The 12,500-nt window shown below is 39.0% G+C and overlaps 1 protein-coding gene across 8 annotated transcripts in view; it reads left to right on the forward strand.

The window, feature by feature from the left end:
- Window positions 1–12,500, forward strand: part of G3bp2 (G3BP stress granule assembly factor 2) — a 77,164-nt gene that overhangs the window by 59,196 nt on the left and 5,468 nt on the right. For 5 of the 8 annotated variants that reach the window (XM_036201063.1, XM_036201067.1, XM_036201065.1 and 2 more), the window contains 7 exons: window positions 1,293–1,374; window positions 2,090–2,263; window positions 3,439–3,529; window positions 4,214–4,316; window positions 5,385–5,565; window positions 6,484–6,582; window positions 12,054–12,156. In XM_036201063.1, coding sequence (XP_036056956.1) covers window positions 1,293–1,374; window positions 2,090–2,263; window positions 3,439–3,529; window positions 4,214–4,316; window positions 5,385–5,565; window positions 6,484–6,582; window positions 12,054–12,156 — 833 coding nt within the window. The remainder of the gene's footprint in view (window positions 1–1,292; window positions 1,375–2,089; window positions 2,264–3,438; window positions 3,530–4,213; window positions 4,317–5,384; window positions 5,566–6,483; window positions 6,583–12,053; window positions 12,157–12,500) is intronic. The other 3 variants (XM_036201064.1, XM_036201070.1, XM_036201071.1) reach the window with 1 other exon arrangement.

Genomic DNA, 12,500 nt, shown 5'->3' on the forward strand with positions numbered 1-12,500 from the left:
TGTTTTTATTTTGTTTTTGATTTGAGTCAGGGTTTCACTGTTATGAGTGTGGCTGACCTGGAACTAGTTCACTGTGTAGACTGGGCTGACCCCAACTCAGATTCACTTGCTTCTCTACCCTCTCCTTCATTCCCCAGGGCTGGGATTAAAGCTTACACCATCATGTCCACTTGAGGTAGTAGTTGTTGGTTTGGGTTTTTCACTTTACTAAGGTCTCTCTCTAGTTCTGGCTAGCCTTGAGCTCAAGGGCAGATTGTGAAGCCCCATGCCAAACATCCATGTCTCTGTCTCTGTCTCTCTGCCCTTCCTCCCTCCCTCCCTTCCTTTCTTTTCCTTTCCTTTTTTTTTTTTTTTAAAATAGGAAAAAAATGGAACAAAGTTAGAAATAAGTTTTTATTTTTATATATTTATTTTGATGAGACAGGGTTTCTCTGTGTTGCCCTGGCTGTCCTGGAACTCACTCTGTAGTCTAGGCTGGTCTCAAACTTGGGCATGTGCCACCACCTCCTGGTATAACTTTCAGACTAGCAACATGACTGGGTGCTGGGTAAAGGAATTTGCCGTCAAGGACTTATCCCTGAGTTCCATCCTTAGAAGTGGAAGGGGGCTTCTCATCGCCACACAAACACATGTATACATGCACATCCACCAAGTAATTTTTCATAAAAAGGTAAAGTGGTATGTTTTCCATATTATATCTAGCTTGTTTAACCACTTTTCCTTTTAGTAAAAATTTCTTAATAAAAGTTTGTTGTTTTTTTGAGACAGGTTTTTTTTTTTTTGTAGTTTTGGTGTCTGTCTTGGATCTTGCTTGAACTCAGAAGTGTGCCTGGCTCTGCCTCCTGAGTTCTGGGATTAAAGGCGTGCACCACCACTGCCCAGAAATAAAAATTTCAGCTACATTTCAGCTCACAACCATCTGTAACTAGTTTCATGGGACCCTCTGTTCTCTTATGATTTCAGAATATCAGTTGTCTAATATTACATACATACAGGAAGAATACTCCTATGAATAAACCTAAAAAAAATGAAGTTTTTAATACCACTCTCTTCCTCAGACAGCCATTTATTTATTAATTAGTAGTTAATTCACTGACATGAATTTGAGGCAGGTTAATTGAGCATCAGCCTTGTTACCCAGAAACATTAATTCTGTGGATATTGACTTAATCCTTATACCACTATGGGAAGTAGTCATAGTCTTGTTGATGAATCAGGACCCTGTATCTGCGTGGCACCAGAACTCTAGTGGCCCTAACCTTCCCTTGATATGTCTGTCAATGCTTTTGCAGGTTTTATGGCAGGAATTCCTCCTATGTTCATGGTGGAGTGGACGCCAGTGGAAAGCCCCAGGAAGCAGTTTATGGCCAAAATGTAAGTCACAAATGGTCTGTTTTCAAGTGTCTTTGAATTAAGACAGGCTTTAAAAAGTAGCCTTTCTGGACTCACCGAGTTTCTCTGGTGTGATCCTTTGCTATAAAGAGTCAGTTTTAGTAGAAATGTATTATATTGGGATGTATTTAAAAGGAGAACATGGACTGTTGTATTTTATATGTGAAGTAGTTGAGAAAGTATATTTCTCGTGCTCTAGAAATGCACAAAATAATTTATCTTTATAACTTGATTCCAGAGGAGACTTGAAGGATTTCAGGCTTCAGCTGGACTTGGTGAAGGATTTGGACTTTGGTAGGATTGGGCCTCAGCAAACAGGAAGAAGTTGGGTGTAGGAAACGGCATCAGCAAACATCCTAGGATAGTAAACTTAGGTGTGAGGTCAGAAGGGCCTCAGTTGGTAAGAGTTTGTGAGAAGGATTAGCTGGTACAGATGAAGGGAAAGCTGTATAATGTTCAGACTACAACACAGTATCGATGCATTCTGATTTCTTGTACAGCGGTGATAGGTTAAAGATGGTAGTTAACAGGCAGTCTGATTGTAATAATACACAGTTTTCTGGACTGGATTCAAATTAATGCAAAAAAGGCAAATAGTTTTTGGTCATGAGGAAATAAGCAATGTATGTACGTATAGTAATGTGTAGTTACTGTGGTAGCACAAGGTTTTTCTTCTTCACCCCTTTTCTCTGTAAAGGATATACACCACAAAGTGTTATCTCTGAACTTCAGTGAATGTCATACCAAAATTCGTCATGTGGATGCTCATGCAACCTTGAGTGATGGCGTAGTTGTACAGGTTATGGGCTTGCTGTCTAACAGTGGACAGCCCGAGAGGAAGTTTATGCAAACCTTTGTTCTGGCTCCAGAAGTAAGTTTTCATTTCATTTATTTTGTATTTATGTGTTTTATTTGTTAATAGTTTGTTGGAATGCTAAAAAGTTTCTTCTTACAAGTTTGGATTTGCTTGTTGCTATTTTTAAAATTAATTGATATTTTGAATTTACTTATTTTTATGCGTATGGGTGTTATGCCTTTGTCTGTACCACATGTGTGCCTGCGCCCTTGGAGGCCAGAAGAGGGCATCGCATGCCCTGGAACTGACAGTTGCTACGTGGGTTACTTGGACTCAAACCCGGGTCCTATACAAGAGTAGAGCTAGTGCCCTTAACCTCTGAACCAGCTCCCCAGCCCTTTCAATTTTGTTTTTTATGTATTTGAGTGTTTTACCTGCGTGTATGGGTGTGTCTGATTGCTGAGGAGGTGGGAAGGGTTTCAAACCTCTAGAAGTGGAGTTACAGAAAGTTGTGAGCCACCGTGCTGGGGAATTGAACCTGGATCTTCAAAAGCAGCCAGTGTTCTTAACTACTGAGCCATCTCTCTAGTCTGCTTGTTGCTGTTTTTTGGGAGATTTTAATAGGTGTGTTGATACTGCTTATTTGGACATTGTGTGTACATGTGTGCTTTAAAGTTTGTGTGAAAGTGGGTGATAGATCAGAAAAGAGGATTGGGGAATGTGGCTTACTGGTAGAACACATGACTCTGTGTTAGACCATGAATTTGGTCCATGGGACCATAAGACAAAAGAAAAAAAACCCACATGATCGTAGAAATATTAAATTGTATTTTCAAAGGGTTTTGAAAAGATGGGAAAACTATGAATTCTGTTTGTTTATGAGAAGAGTTTTTGAATTGTAATGCTTCCTTATTTGTAAGCATTTATATTTTAAAATATAAATGGTGCTGAACTTTATTTTGACATTTTCATATGTGTGTATTATTAGTATTCGATTTGTGTGTGTGTGTGTGACAGAATCTGTAGCTCAACTGGCCTGGAATTTGTGATTTGTGGCCATTCTCTCTCAGTCTTCCAAATGGAGAATTACGTATGTTTACCACCACACTATCTAATAGTCACTTGGTGATTTTTTTTTTCCTTAGTTTTTATTGGTGTGAACATCATAACATGCTCAGCTTTGGATAATTATATTTAGTTCAAATTATTTCTGTGGTACTGAAATTGAGATTGCATTTTTTTTTAAATAGGGATCTGTTCCAAATAAATTTTATGTTCACAATGATATGTTTCGTTACGAAGATGAAGTGTTTGGTGATTCTGAACCAGAACTTGATGAAGGTGAGCTTAACTTGAAGGGAAAACATTTTCTCAATATTCTTCACTCAAGCATTTCTATAAATAACTTTGGGAAATTTGTCCTTTTTCTTTTAACTGAATCAAACTCTCCTTTTAGTTTTTGTTAGAGGCTATATGTATGTACATGACATGATGTAAAAGTCAAACCTAGGAAGTCTGTGTAGGTGACACGTCTGTAGATTCCATACTGTACTGTGTAGGTGACATTCCATAGATTCCATGCTGTATTAGTACATGTTCTGGAATTGTTTTGGGGACCCATGTACTTTTATCAAAATGAACTAAGTGACATAGAACTTTGTTTTGTTTTCCCTTATTGTCTGTTGCCTGTCCAAGCTGTGGCAGTTCTATAGTTATTTATTGATTTTCCACGGAGAAAAATGGCAGGTTTTTTATTACTACTACTCTTAAGTAGATAGGACAACAGAAATAATGGTTTTTAGCTTCCTTGCAAGCTTTTCCTTCCTTTACTAACAGAGCTTGTTAAAATAGCAGTGTCAGCAAATTTTGTCCATCTGGACTCTTTGTTTGTGGGGACAGGGAATAGTCCAGTGAATGACTGCTTTGTGAGTCTACTGACTTCTTAGCTTACCCTTAAACACCCTATGGTATGTAAGAGAGAATGTGAGCCCTCCATAAAAGATGTGGTCCATTATGTATTGTCAGAATCAGAAGATGAAGTAGAAGAGGAGCCAGAAGAAAGGCAGCCATCTCCTGAACCTGTGCAAGAGAATGCGAACAGCGCCTACTACGACGCCCACCCTGTGACGTAAGGCTAGCTAGCAGTCGCAGGCCTGCGTTTGTGCTGGCCTGCAGTGGAGCTGTTCTAAGTTGTTGGAAGTCAATGGTTTTTCTTTGGTGCTTGGTATCGAACCCCAGACCTTTGCATGTTAAGTGCATACACTTGGCCACCAAACTACATCCTCAGTCCTTTGAAATACATTTTGGTTAAAACTGCATATTTAAGCCAGTATTTGGTTACTTATGACATATTATCAAGATACTGAAAATGATTAATTCAGAAAACCACATGATTTGTATCAGAGCTGTGGTTGACTACAGATAATACAGACTGATGAGGACAATACAGTGAACTTATTTCTATAAACTTTTATATGAAACATGGCACGTAGGGGACAGAGAGGTGGTTCAGCCAGTAAAGGCGCTTATCGTGCAGGCCTGGTGTCCAAAGTTTCATTCCTGAGGTAAAATTGGAAGGAGATAAGTGGCTCCATAAAGTCCTCTGATGGTCGTGCACTGTCCCTTCACACACTGATTAGAAATAAGCACAGGAGTTAGAGTTGCACGTAAGTAAGCACTGTTAGGTAATCTAGATTTAAAATGAAGGCCTTGTGGCTGTAGGGATGGCTCAGCCATTAAGGGTCCTGGTCCCCAGCACCCACATGGCAGTCCGTAACCCCAGACATGGGAATCTGATGCCTTCTTCTGGTCTCCAAGGGCATGTATGTGATACACAGATACACGTGTAAGCAAAACACCCTTATGTGCAAAATAATAAAATCATTTTTAAAAATAGATAGGGGCCGCATGTGAGTGCATACCTTTAATCCCAGCACTCGGGAGGCAGAAGCAGGTGGATTTCAGCGTTTGAGGCCAGCCAAGGATACATGGTGAAATCCTGTCACAAACAGAAAGATGGGATTAGACAGGGTGTGAGTGTCTGGTACAGCAGTTTTGCTAGTCCATGCACGGCTGGCAGGACTTGGCTCTCATCCCCGCCACCACATGTACGTGGACATAGATAGAACAGGTGATACCTGTTAGTTTGGAGTAGTCCCTCATTTGGTCTCCTGGTGACCTAGATGTTTTATTCTAGTAATGGCATAGAGGAGCCTTTAGAAGAATCCTCTCATGACCCTGAACCTGAGCCAGAGTCTGAATCGAAGACTGAAGAGCTGAAACCACAGATGGAGGAGAAAAACCTCGAAGAGCTGGAGGAGAAGTCCACCACCCCTCCGCCCTCTGAGCCTGCTGCTCTCCCTCAAGAACCGCCAAAGGTGAGATCAGAGGAACTTTTCAGACCTGCAGCCTCACCTTTCATACCTGCTGCCATTAATGAAGCATGAGTTTGGTTCTGTTATTTGATGTAGTAAGCTATACGTTTATGTATATGAAAGAAACCGGAGTTTTTGTTCTGGGGAGTTTTCATGTTTTTTTTCCACCCCAAAAATGTTCCTAAGAATGAAATTTATAACATGAGATTACTCTTGTCTGTATGCAGTGTTGAATGACTTACATGAAATTATTCAAGTCCATGTATGAGGCTTTCAGTTGCTCATCTCTTCTGATGCTGCAGGAGTCATGCAATATCCTACCTGAAGTTGATCTGTGAGAGACACCTGTTTGTGATTAAATGGGATCCGTTTCCTTACTCTACTAATTCTCTTGTAGAGATGTGTGACATCCATAGTATATCACGTAAAACTTCTTTATCTCTGTGAAGTAGAAGGTTAAAGTATATTTGGGCAGTGAGAGCAGAGTAGTCAAGAGTCCTTGTTCAATTTGTAAGTGTCTGTTAAGTTTCTAACTAGTACTCTGTTCTTTTCTGTTCTTCCCCTTTCCCCAACACCATCACTCACACATCCTGTCTCCCCCAAAAGGGGAAAGAAGTCAGTTCTATCTGGTCTAGATTTTATAGCATGTTTAGTTGATAGTGGTTTTGTTTGCCACTTGCTTTATACAGGAACTTGGTGTGGTTTTATTTCGCAGTTGAGACAAAACAGTCGTATCTTGCATAATGAGATTTTGAGAGCTGGCACACAGACTGGCATGTGTGTGTGTGCCTTTCTTTTAGGAGTCCGTCGGTATAAAGGAAGAGATTAGAAATGCAAACAGATATATATTTGGAAGTTTCCCTGTAGGAATGTTGGTGGTTTTCCATGATTAGTAGTCTAGGTTTGTTGCATTCCCTGCAGGCTTTCTCCTGGGCTTCAGTGACCAGTAAAAACCTGCCTCCTAGTGGTACTGTTTCCTCCTCTGGAATTCCACCCCATGTTAAAGCACCAGTCTCACAGGTAACGATCTGTGAACACATTGGATTGTATCCTTGTTACATTTGCCAACTGCTTAGTCTGTATACATTTTTAAGTGAGTCAACCAGAACTATGGATTTAACATAACAAAAATGTATTAAATGTCAGTGCACCCACTTTAAATGCCAAATCTCTATTAATCTTACAGAGGTGGTATTTGGGGTTTGGGTGTGTGCAATACAGATTAAGTTGGTTTTATTAATATACTGTTGTCATTTTAAAGGCTTCTTTAGAAAAATACTCCTTTTGAAAAGTTTACATCTTAGCAAGAATATTTTAGGTAAGAAATTTGAAAAGACACAAAATAGAATGACATTTAAAAATCATTGTTCTAAAGAAATAGAAAATTTGATGTGTGTGTATATATATAATATATATTATATGTATATATTATATATGTATATTTGCATTGCCTAAACTCAGTCTGTATGTGGTTCACACAGTTTAATTGAAGCCTGTACCAACTTATGACTGTAGTGTTCACCTTAACTGAGCATTTCAGTATTCTGCTTTTTGTCTGTTTGTCATCTTACCATTTCAGAGCTTTCCAAAACTGTGGAAATAAGACACTGTTTATGCTTGTTAGAAAAAGTCTAAATTAAACTGGAATGAAGTTTATTGGCATATTTAAATACCCAGTTTCCCCTACATTTTGAGTTGAGCTTCATTTTCCTAGAAAATATACATTTAAAATGGTTATTGTATACATTCTTTAGATGATCTAACATTAAGACACTGAGGTTTTAAAAGTAGTGATTATCTTGTCCTCGTGATGTTTCTACACATTATAATCATCTATAGAATACCGTAATACCTTTGTGTTATTTTTTTCCATTTAAATATTTAAATGTGGTTATATTTGACCACAAGCCAAAATCCCACCCTAGTGGTTAGTGCTTGTCAAACCCACCTGGAGAAGGGATGCATGACTCAGGATTTTGAAATCTTGATTTCTGTCAGATCCCCAGTTGGAGTCTCGAGTTGTTTCAGAGATTTGGTGTATTTTTAACTATTTTATATGTCTGGGACTTATGCTTCTTGTGTATGTAGTACCCTCAGAGGCCGGAAGAGGGTGTTGGTTCCATTGGGTCTGGGGTTACAGATGGTTGTGAGCTGCCATGTGGGTGCTGAGGATGGACCCCCGGGTCACCTGGAAGAACAGCCAGTGCTCCTAACTAGCTGCTAAGCCATGGCTATAGCCCAATACTTGTTTCTATAAGTTTTATAAGTTAGTAAATCAAATCCTTTCATTTGCCTTTCACAAACATTTCTATTTTCAACATATATTCCCTTTTCTTTTTTAGGGGTTCAGATGGGACAGGGTCTCACTGTGTAGTTCTGGCTGGCCTTGAACTCAGAGATCTACTTGCCTCTACCTCCCTAGTACTGGGTTGAAAAGTGTACACAGATAATCCTTCCTTAGTCCTTCAAACCACCCTGCATGAGGGCAGTATTAACTGCCATTTTGGAGACAGGAAAGTTAAGGTCTAGTATAACTCACCCATGTTTGGACAGCTGAAATATAGGCTGGCTTTTGAATTTACAGAGGTACACATCAACCACATATGTGGTTTTCCATGTGTATGTTTTTCTTCAGTACCTTGTGGAGGGTAATGTCTCCAAAGGATATTTACACCAAAGAGAAGAGTACTGTATTTAAAGTATGTCTTTCTAGATTCTAGACTCTTGGGTATCTTACATTTGAGTCACTTTTGAAGTTATTTTTATTTCCTACTCCAATAAGAAATGTTTAAAAATTAAATTTTAAGGGGCTGGAAAGATTGCTCAGCAGGTAAGAGCATGTTACTGCTTTTAGGGTACCTGAGTCAAGGTTCCCAGCACCCATATCAAGTGGCTTACAACTGCCTATAATTCCACTTCCAGGGGACCTGATTCCTCTGGCCTCTGTAGGCATCTGTAGTTGTACACACACACACACACACACACACACACACACACACACACACACTTAGTTAAAAGAGAATCCAATGTTGCTTTAAGACTATCCTCATGTCTGTGTGCTTCTGTGTAGACTAAATTTGTGATGTGTTCACTTAGTTTAGTGAACCTTCAGCTTCTTTTGTTACTTTTGAAAAGATTCATTTTCTTATTTTAAGTAGATGACCTGGTAAAAGGAAGTTAAGTCTACTTTTAGGGTATTGATAGGCATTGAGATAGATTTAGGTAAGTGGAGTTCTTGGTAAGATGGTTTTGCTGGAAACAGTGACTAGCTTGTGTTCAATGAAGGACTTGTGTATGGCTGTGCTGATGCTTTTTGACTGTATTTGACCATTTTTATTTTATATTTTGTTTGACATTCATTTGTAAGATTACTATAAGATAATACTTTCTGGTTACATGAAGTTAAATGGAAAGCCCCAAAATTCTGTAGGATATTAGCCATTTTGTCTCTTAGGAATGGCTAGCTTTAATCATTGGACACCAAGAGTTACAAGAACAGAGCTGGCTTAGCTGGCATTTGCTTCTTAATGAAAGGAACAATTCTTAGCTTTTTTGATCGACTTACATGCGCTGGCATTCTGTTTAGAAAGTCACATTTACAAATTATAAGATGGGAAATCCTTTAAACTTACTTTAATTTTAAATTGTTTTGAGAATTTATTTTGTTAATGTTTTGAAATATGTTAAGGTTAGAGCAGATCCTCAAGTTCTTTGATAATATTTAGATTGAGTGGTCTTATTTTCCTGAAAATTCTAAATGCAAGGTATATTTGCTATTTTTTAAACACAAAGATTTATTTTTATCAGTACGGATGGTTTTTCCTGCACATTTATCTGTGCATCATATATGTGCATTGCCTATAGATATCAGAATAGAGCCTCAGAGACCCTGAAGCTGGAATTATAGAGGGCTTTTAGCAACCATGTGGGTGTTGGGAACTGAACCTGGGTTCTCTGAAAAAGCAGCAAGTGCTCTTAACTGCCTCCCCTCCCCCAGCCACCCTCCCACCCTCCCCCTCACTTTGAGATAAGGGTCTCACTGTGTACCTGTGGTTGGTCTGGAACCACAGTGTAGACCAGGCTGACCTTAAATTCATAGAATTCCACCTGGATGTTGGGATTAAAGGCTTGTACCATCATTCCCAGCACACATTTGCTATTTTTATTACATATAATTCAGTAAGTAAAATATATATATATTTTATATATTACATCCAGTAAGACACGGATGTAGCTAGAGTTTTCTCTTTGTAGTTAAGAGTTTTCCTGCCTGGCCCAGAGTCAGGACAAATCTCTCTTACCCACCAGTCTCACAGCCGCTCAGACCCAACCAAGTAAGCACACAGAGACTTATATTGCTTACAAACTGTATGGCCATGGCAGGCTTCTTGTTATCTAGTTCTTCTATCTTAAATTAACCCATATCTATTAATCTATAAGTTGCCACGTGGCTCGTGGCTTACTGGTACCTTATATCTCTCTTGTCATGGCGATGGCTGGCAGTGTCTCTCTGCCTCAGCCTTCCACTTCCCAGAATTCTCTTCTCTGCTTGTCCCTCCTATCCTTCCTGCCTGGCTACTGGCCAATCAGTTTTTTATTTCTTAACCAATCAGAGCAACACATTTGATATACAGAACATCCCACAGCACACTGAAGTTTGAGTAGATTGATTGAACACAAACTGTACTGAGTTCTGCTATGAGACTGACTCCCTTAGTGGAGGTAAGCATATATTTTTAAAGATAGGCTTTTTTGAGGCTTTACATTTTAGGTTGTTGGTGTCCTGTTCAACTCTTCAGTATAGCGTATTATGAACCAATAGTTGCTGGACATTGTTCAAGCACCATGCTTGGTTCTTCAGTAGTACATATCTACAATCCCAGCAGCTGGGGGAGTAATGGTAGCAGCATCATAAGTTTAAGATCAAACTGGGCAGGGGCTGAAGAAATGCTCAGTGGTTAAGAGCACTGGCTGTCCTTCTAGATGACAAGGGTTCAAGTCCCAGCACCCACACTGCAGTTCACAACTGTCTGTAACTCTAGTTCCAGGGGGTCTGGTACCCTCACACAGATATGCAAGACATGCAGGCAAAATACCAATGCCCATAAAAATAAATCTTTAAAAAAACCCCACAAAAATGCAATCCTCTTAAGGATTGCCTCATCCCATATACACAAAGTAAGATAGCTAGATGGGCTTTATAACAAAAATGAAAACTAAATCTATTGCTATGTATCTCTGGCTGGCCTTGAACTCATAGAACCTCACTTGGCCCCTCCTTAGTGCTAAGATGTGCCTCCACACCCACCAAAATTAATTTTGTAACTAGGCAAATTCTAGTACATGTGATATATGGGAGAATATAGTCTACATAGAAAAAAAAAAGGCTGTAAGAAGGAGGTGAATCTTTTAAAATAACTGCTGTTATAGTTAATATATATCTTAGGGTTACAGTGGCTGCAGTTAAATGATCAGTTTTGAATCATAGTTTTTTATATTTAATGTATCCTTCCAAATTATAACATCCCAGTTATATAATGAAAAAGTGAGTACTGCTTAGCACAAGGTCCTCAGTGATTAAAGCACTAACTCCATATATTCTGTTGAATGTTTTTAGTCTCCTTTGAAGATTCATTTAGCTTTGTCTTTTCCTTGGGCAGCAGAAAGCCTGCAGGGGTTGAGAATACTGAAATGCTATTGTGTTAGGGAAATGAAATGAAGGAGAGTGTGCACGGGATGTGTTGTGTACAAGGTCCCTCGGTGTATTTGAATCAGTCGTGGCAAAACAGCCCTGTTACTTTCTTTCCTACTCAGTTAAGGAAGGTGGTTGGTCAGCCCTTTCTAAAGGGCTTCTTTGAGACGTTTTTGAGATTGGTCTTCTGTTTCAAGATGGCTTCAAACTTGAGATCCTCCTGCCTCAGCCTTCTGAGTGCTGGGATTATAGGCACTTGCCACCATGCTCTCTAAAGGGTTATGTGTTCAGACTATTAAAATACTAGTTTCAAGATTATGGGATTGGGTTAGAGGATGTGACTGAGCACTGTTGATGTCTGAAGGTAGCAAACTAGATATTTATTGAGGAATTATGTGTCTTTATTCTTGTCTTTATAAGAAAGCATTTTAACTTTGTCTTATGTATGTATATGGAGTTGCTCATCTTGCATTTTGTGATATTTGTAGCAGTAACTTAAGCTGTTTCATTGTGAGTATAATTTTAATTTTATAGAGTGTTTTGTGCAAAAGTAGCTTAGTGCGAATTATATAATCTTGAGTGAGAATTAAGATCGATCTACCCTACAGTCCTAGCTTGGTACAGAATATCTTTTAAAAAGTATTTTTCACACATATAGGAAATTATGTAAAAACATCATGAACTTAATATCATTATCCTTGCTAGTGACTTGCTAATAGTTACTTTGGTTGGTTTTTCTCCAGTTGAAGTTATTTCTTTATAATATAAAAATTGTAATAATTTTTCCATTATATTTTAGCCAAGGGTTGACGCTAAGCCGGAAGTTCAATCTCAGCCACCAAGAGTGCGTGAACAACGACCTCGAGAACGACCTGGCTTTCCTCCTCGAGGACCAAGGCCAGGTAAAGCTGAGCCCTTGACGGCCTTTTGGGTTTATTGGACAGTTGGAAAACACTACACTTTAAAAACTGTATTGGATTTCATACCCAGGTCCGTGTAAAGCTATCTCAGCAGCATGTCCCTGTCTCTATGTAGTCTGCTGAGGTAGCCTGGGCTAACAACTTTCAGGAGTGAGTTTGATGACATCTGTGGAGACAAGTACTTTGAAGGTGTAAAATAGGGCATGTTTTATCATTTGCTTGTTGCTGCTGGCTTCAGGAATTCTAAATTGAGCTGTTAGTAACTAGCTCACCCTATACTCTTATCTCTTCAGGAAAAACATTTTACACTGATAACCTCTTAAATT

The sequence above is a fragment of the Onychomys torridus genome, chromosome 10 (assembly GCF_903995425.1).
Source record: "Onychomys torridus chromosome 10, mOncTor1.1, whole genome shotgun sequence".
In the NCBI taxonomy this organism is placed as follows: Eukaryota; Metazoa; Chordata; class Mammalia; order Rodentia; family Cricetidae; genus Onychomys; species Onychomys torridus.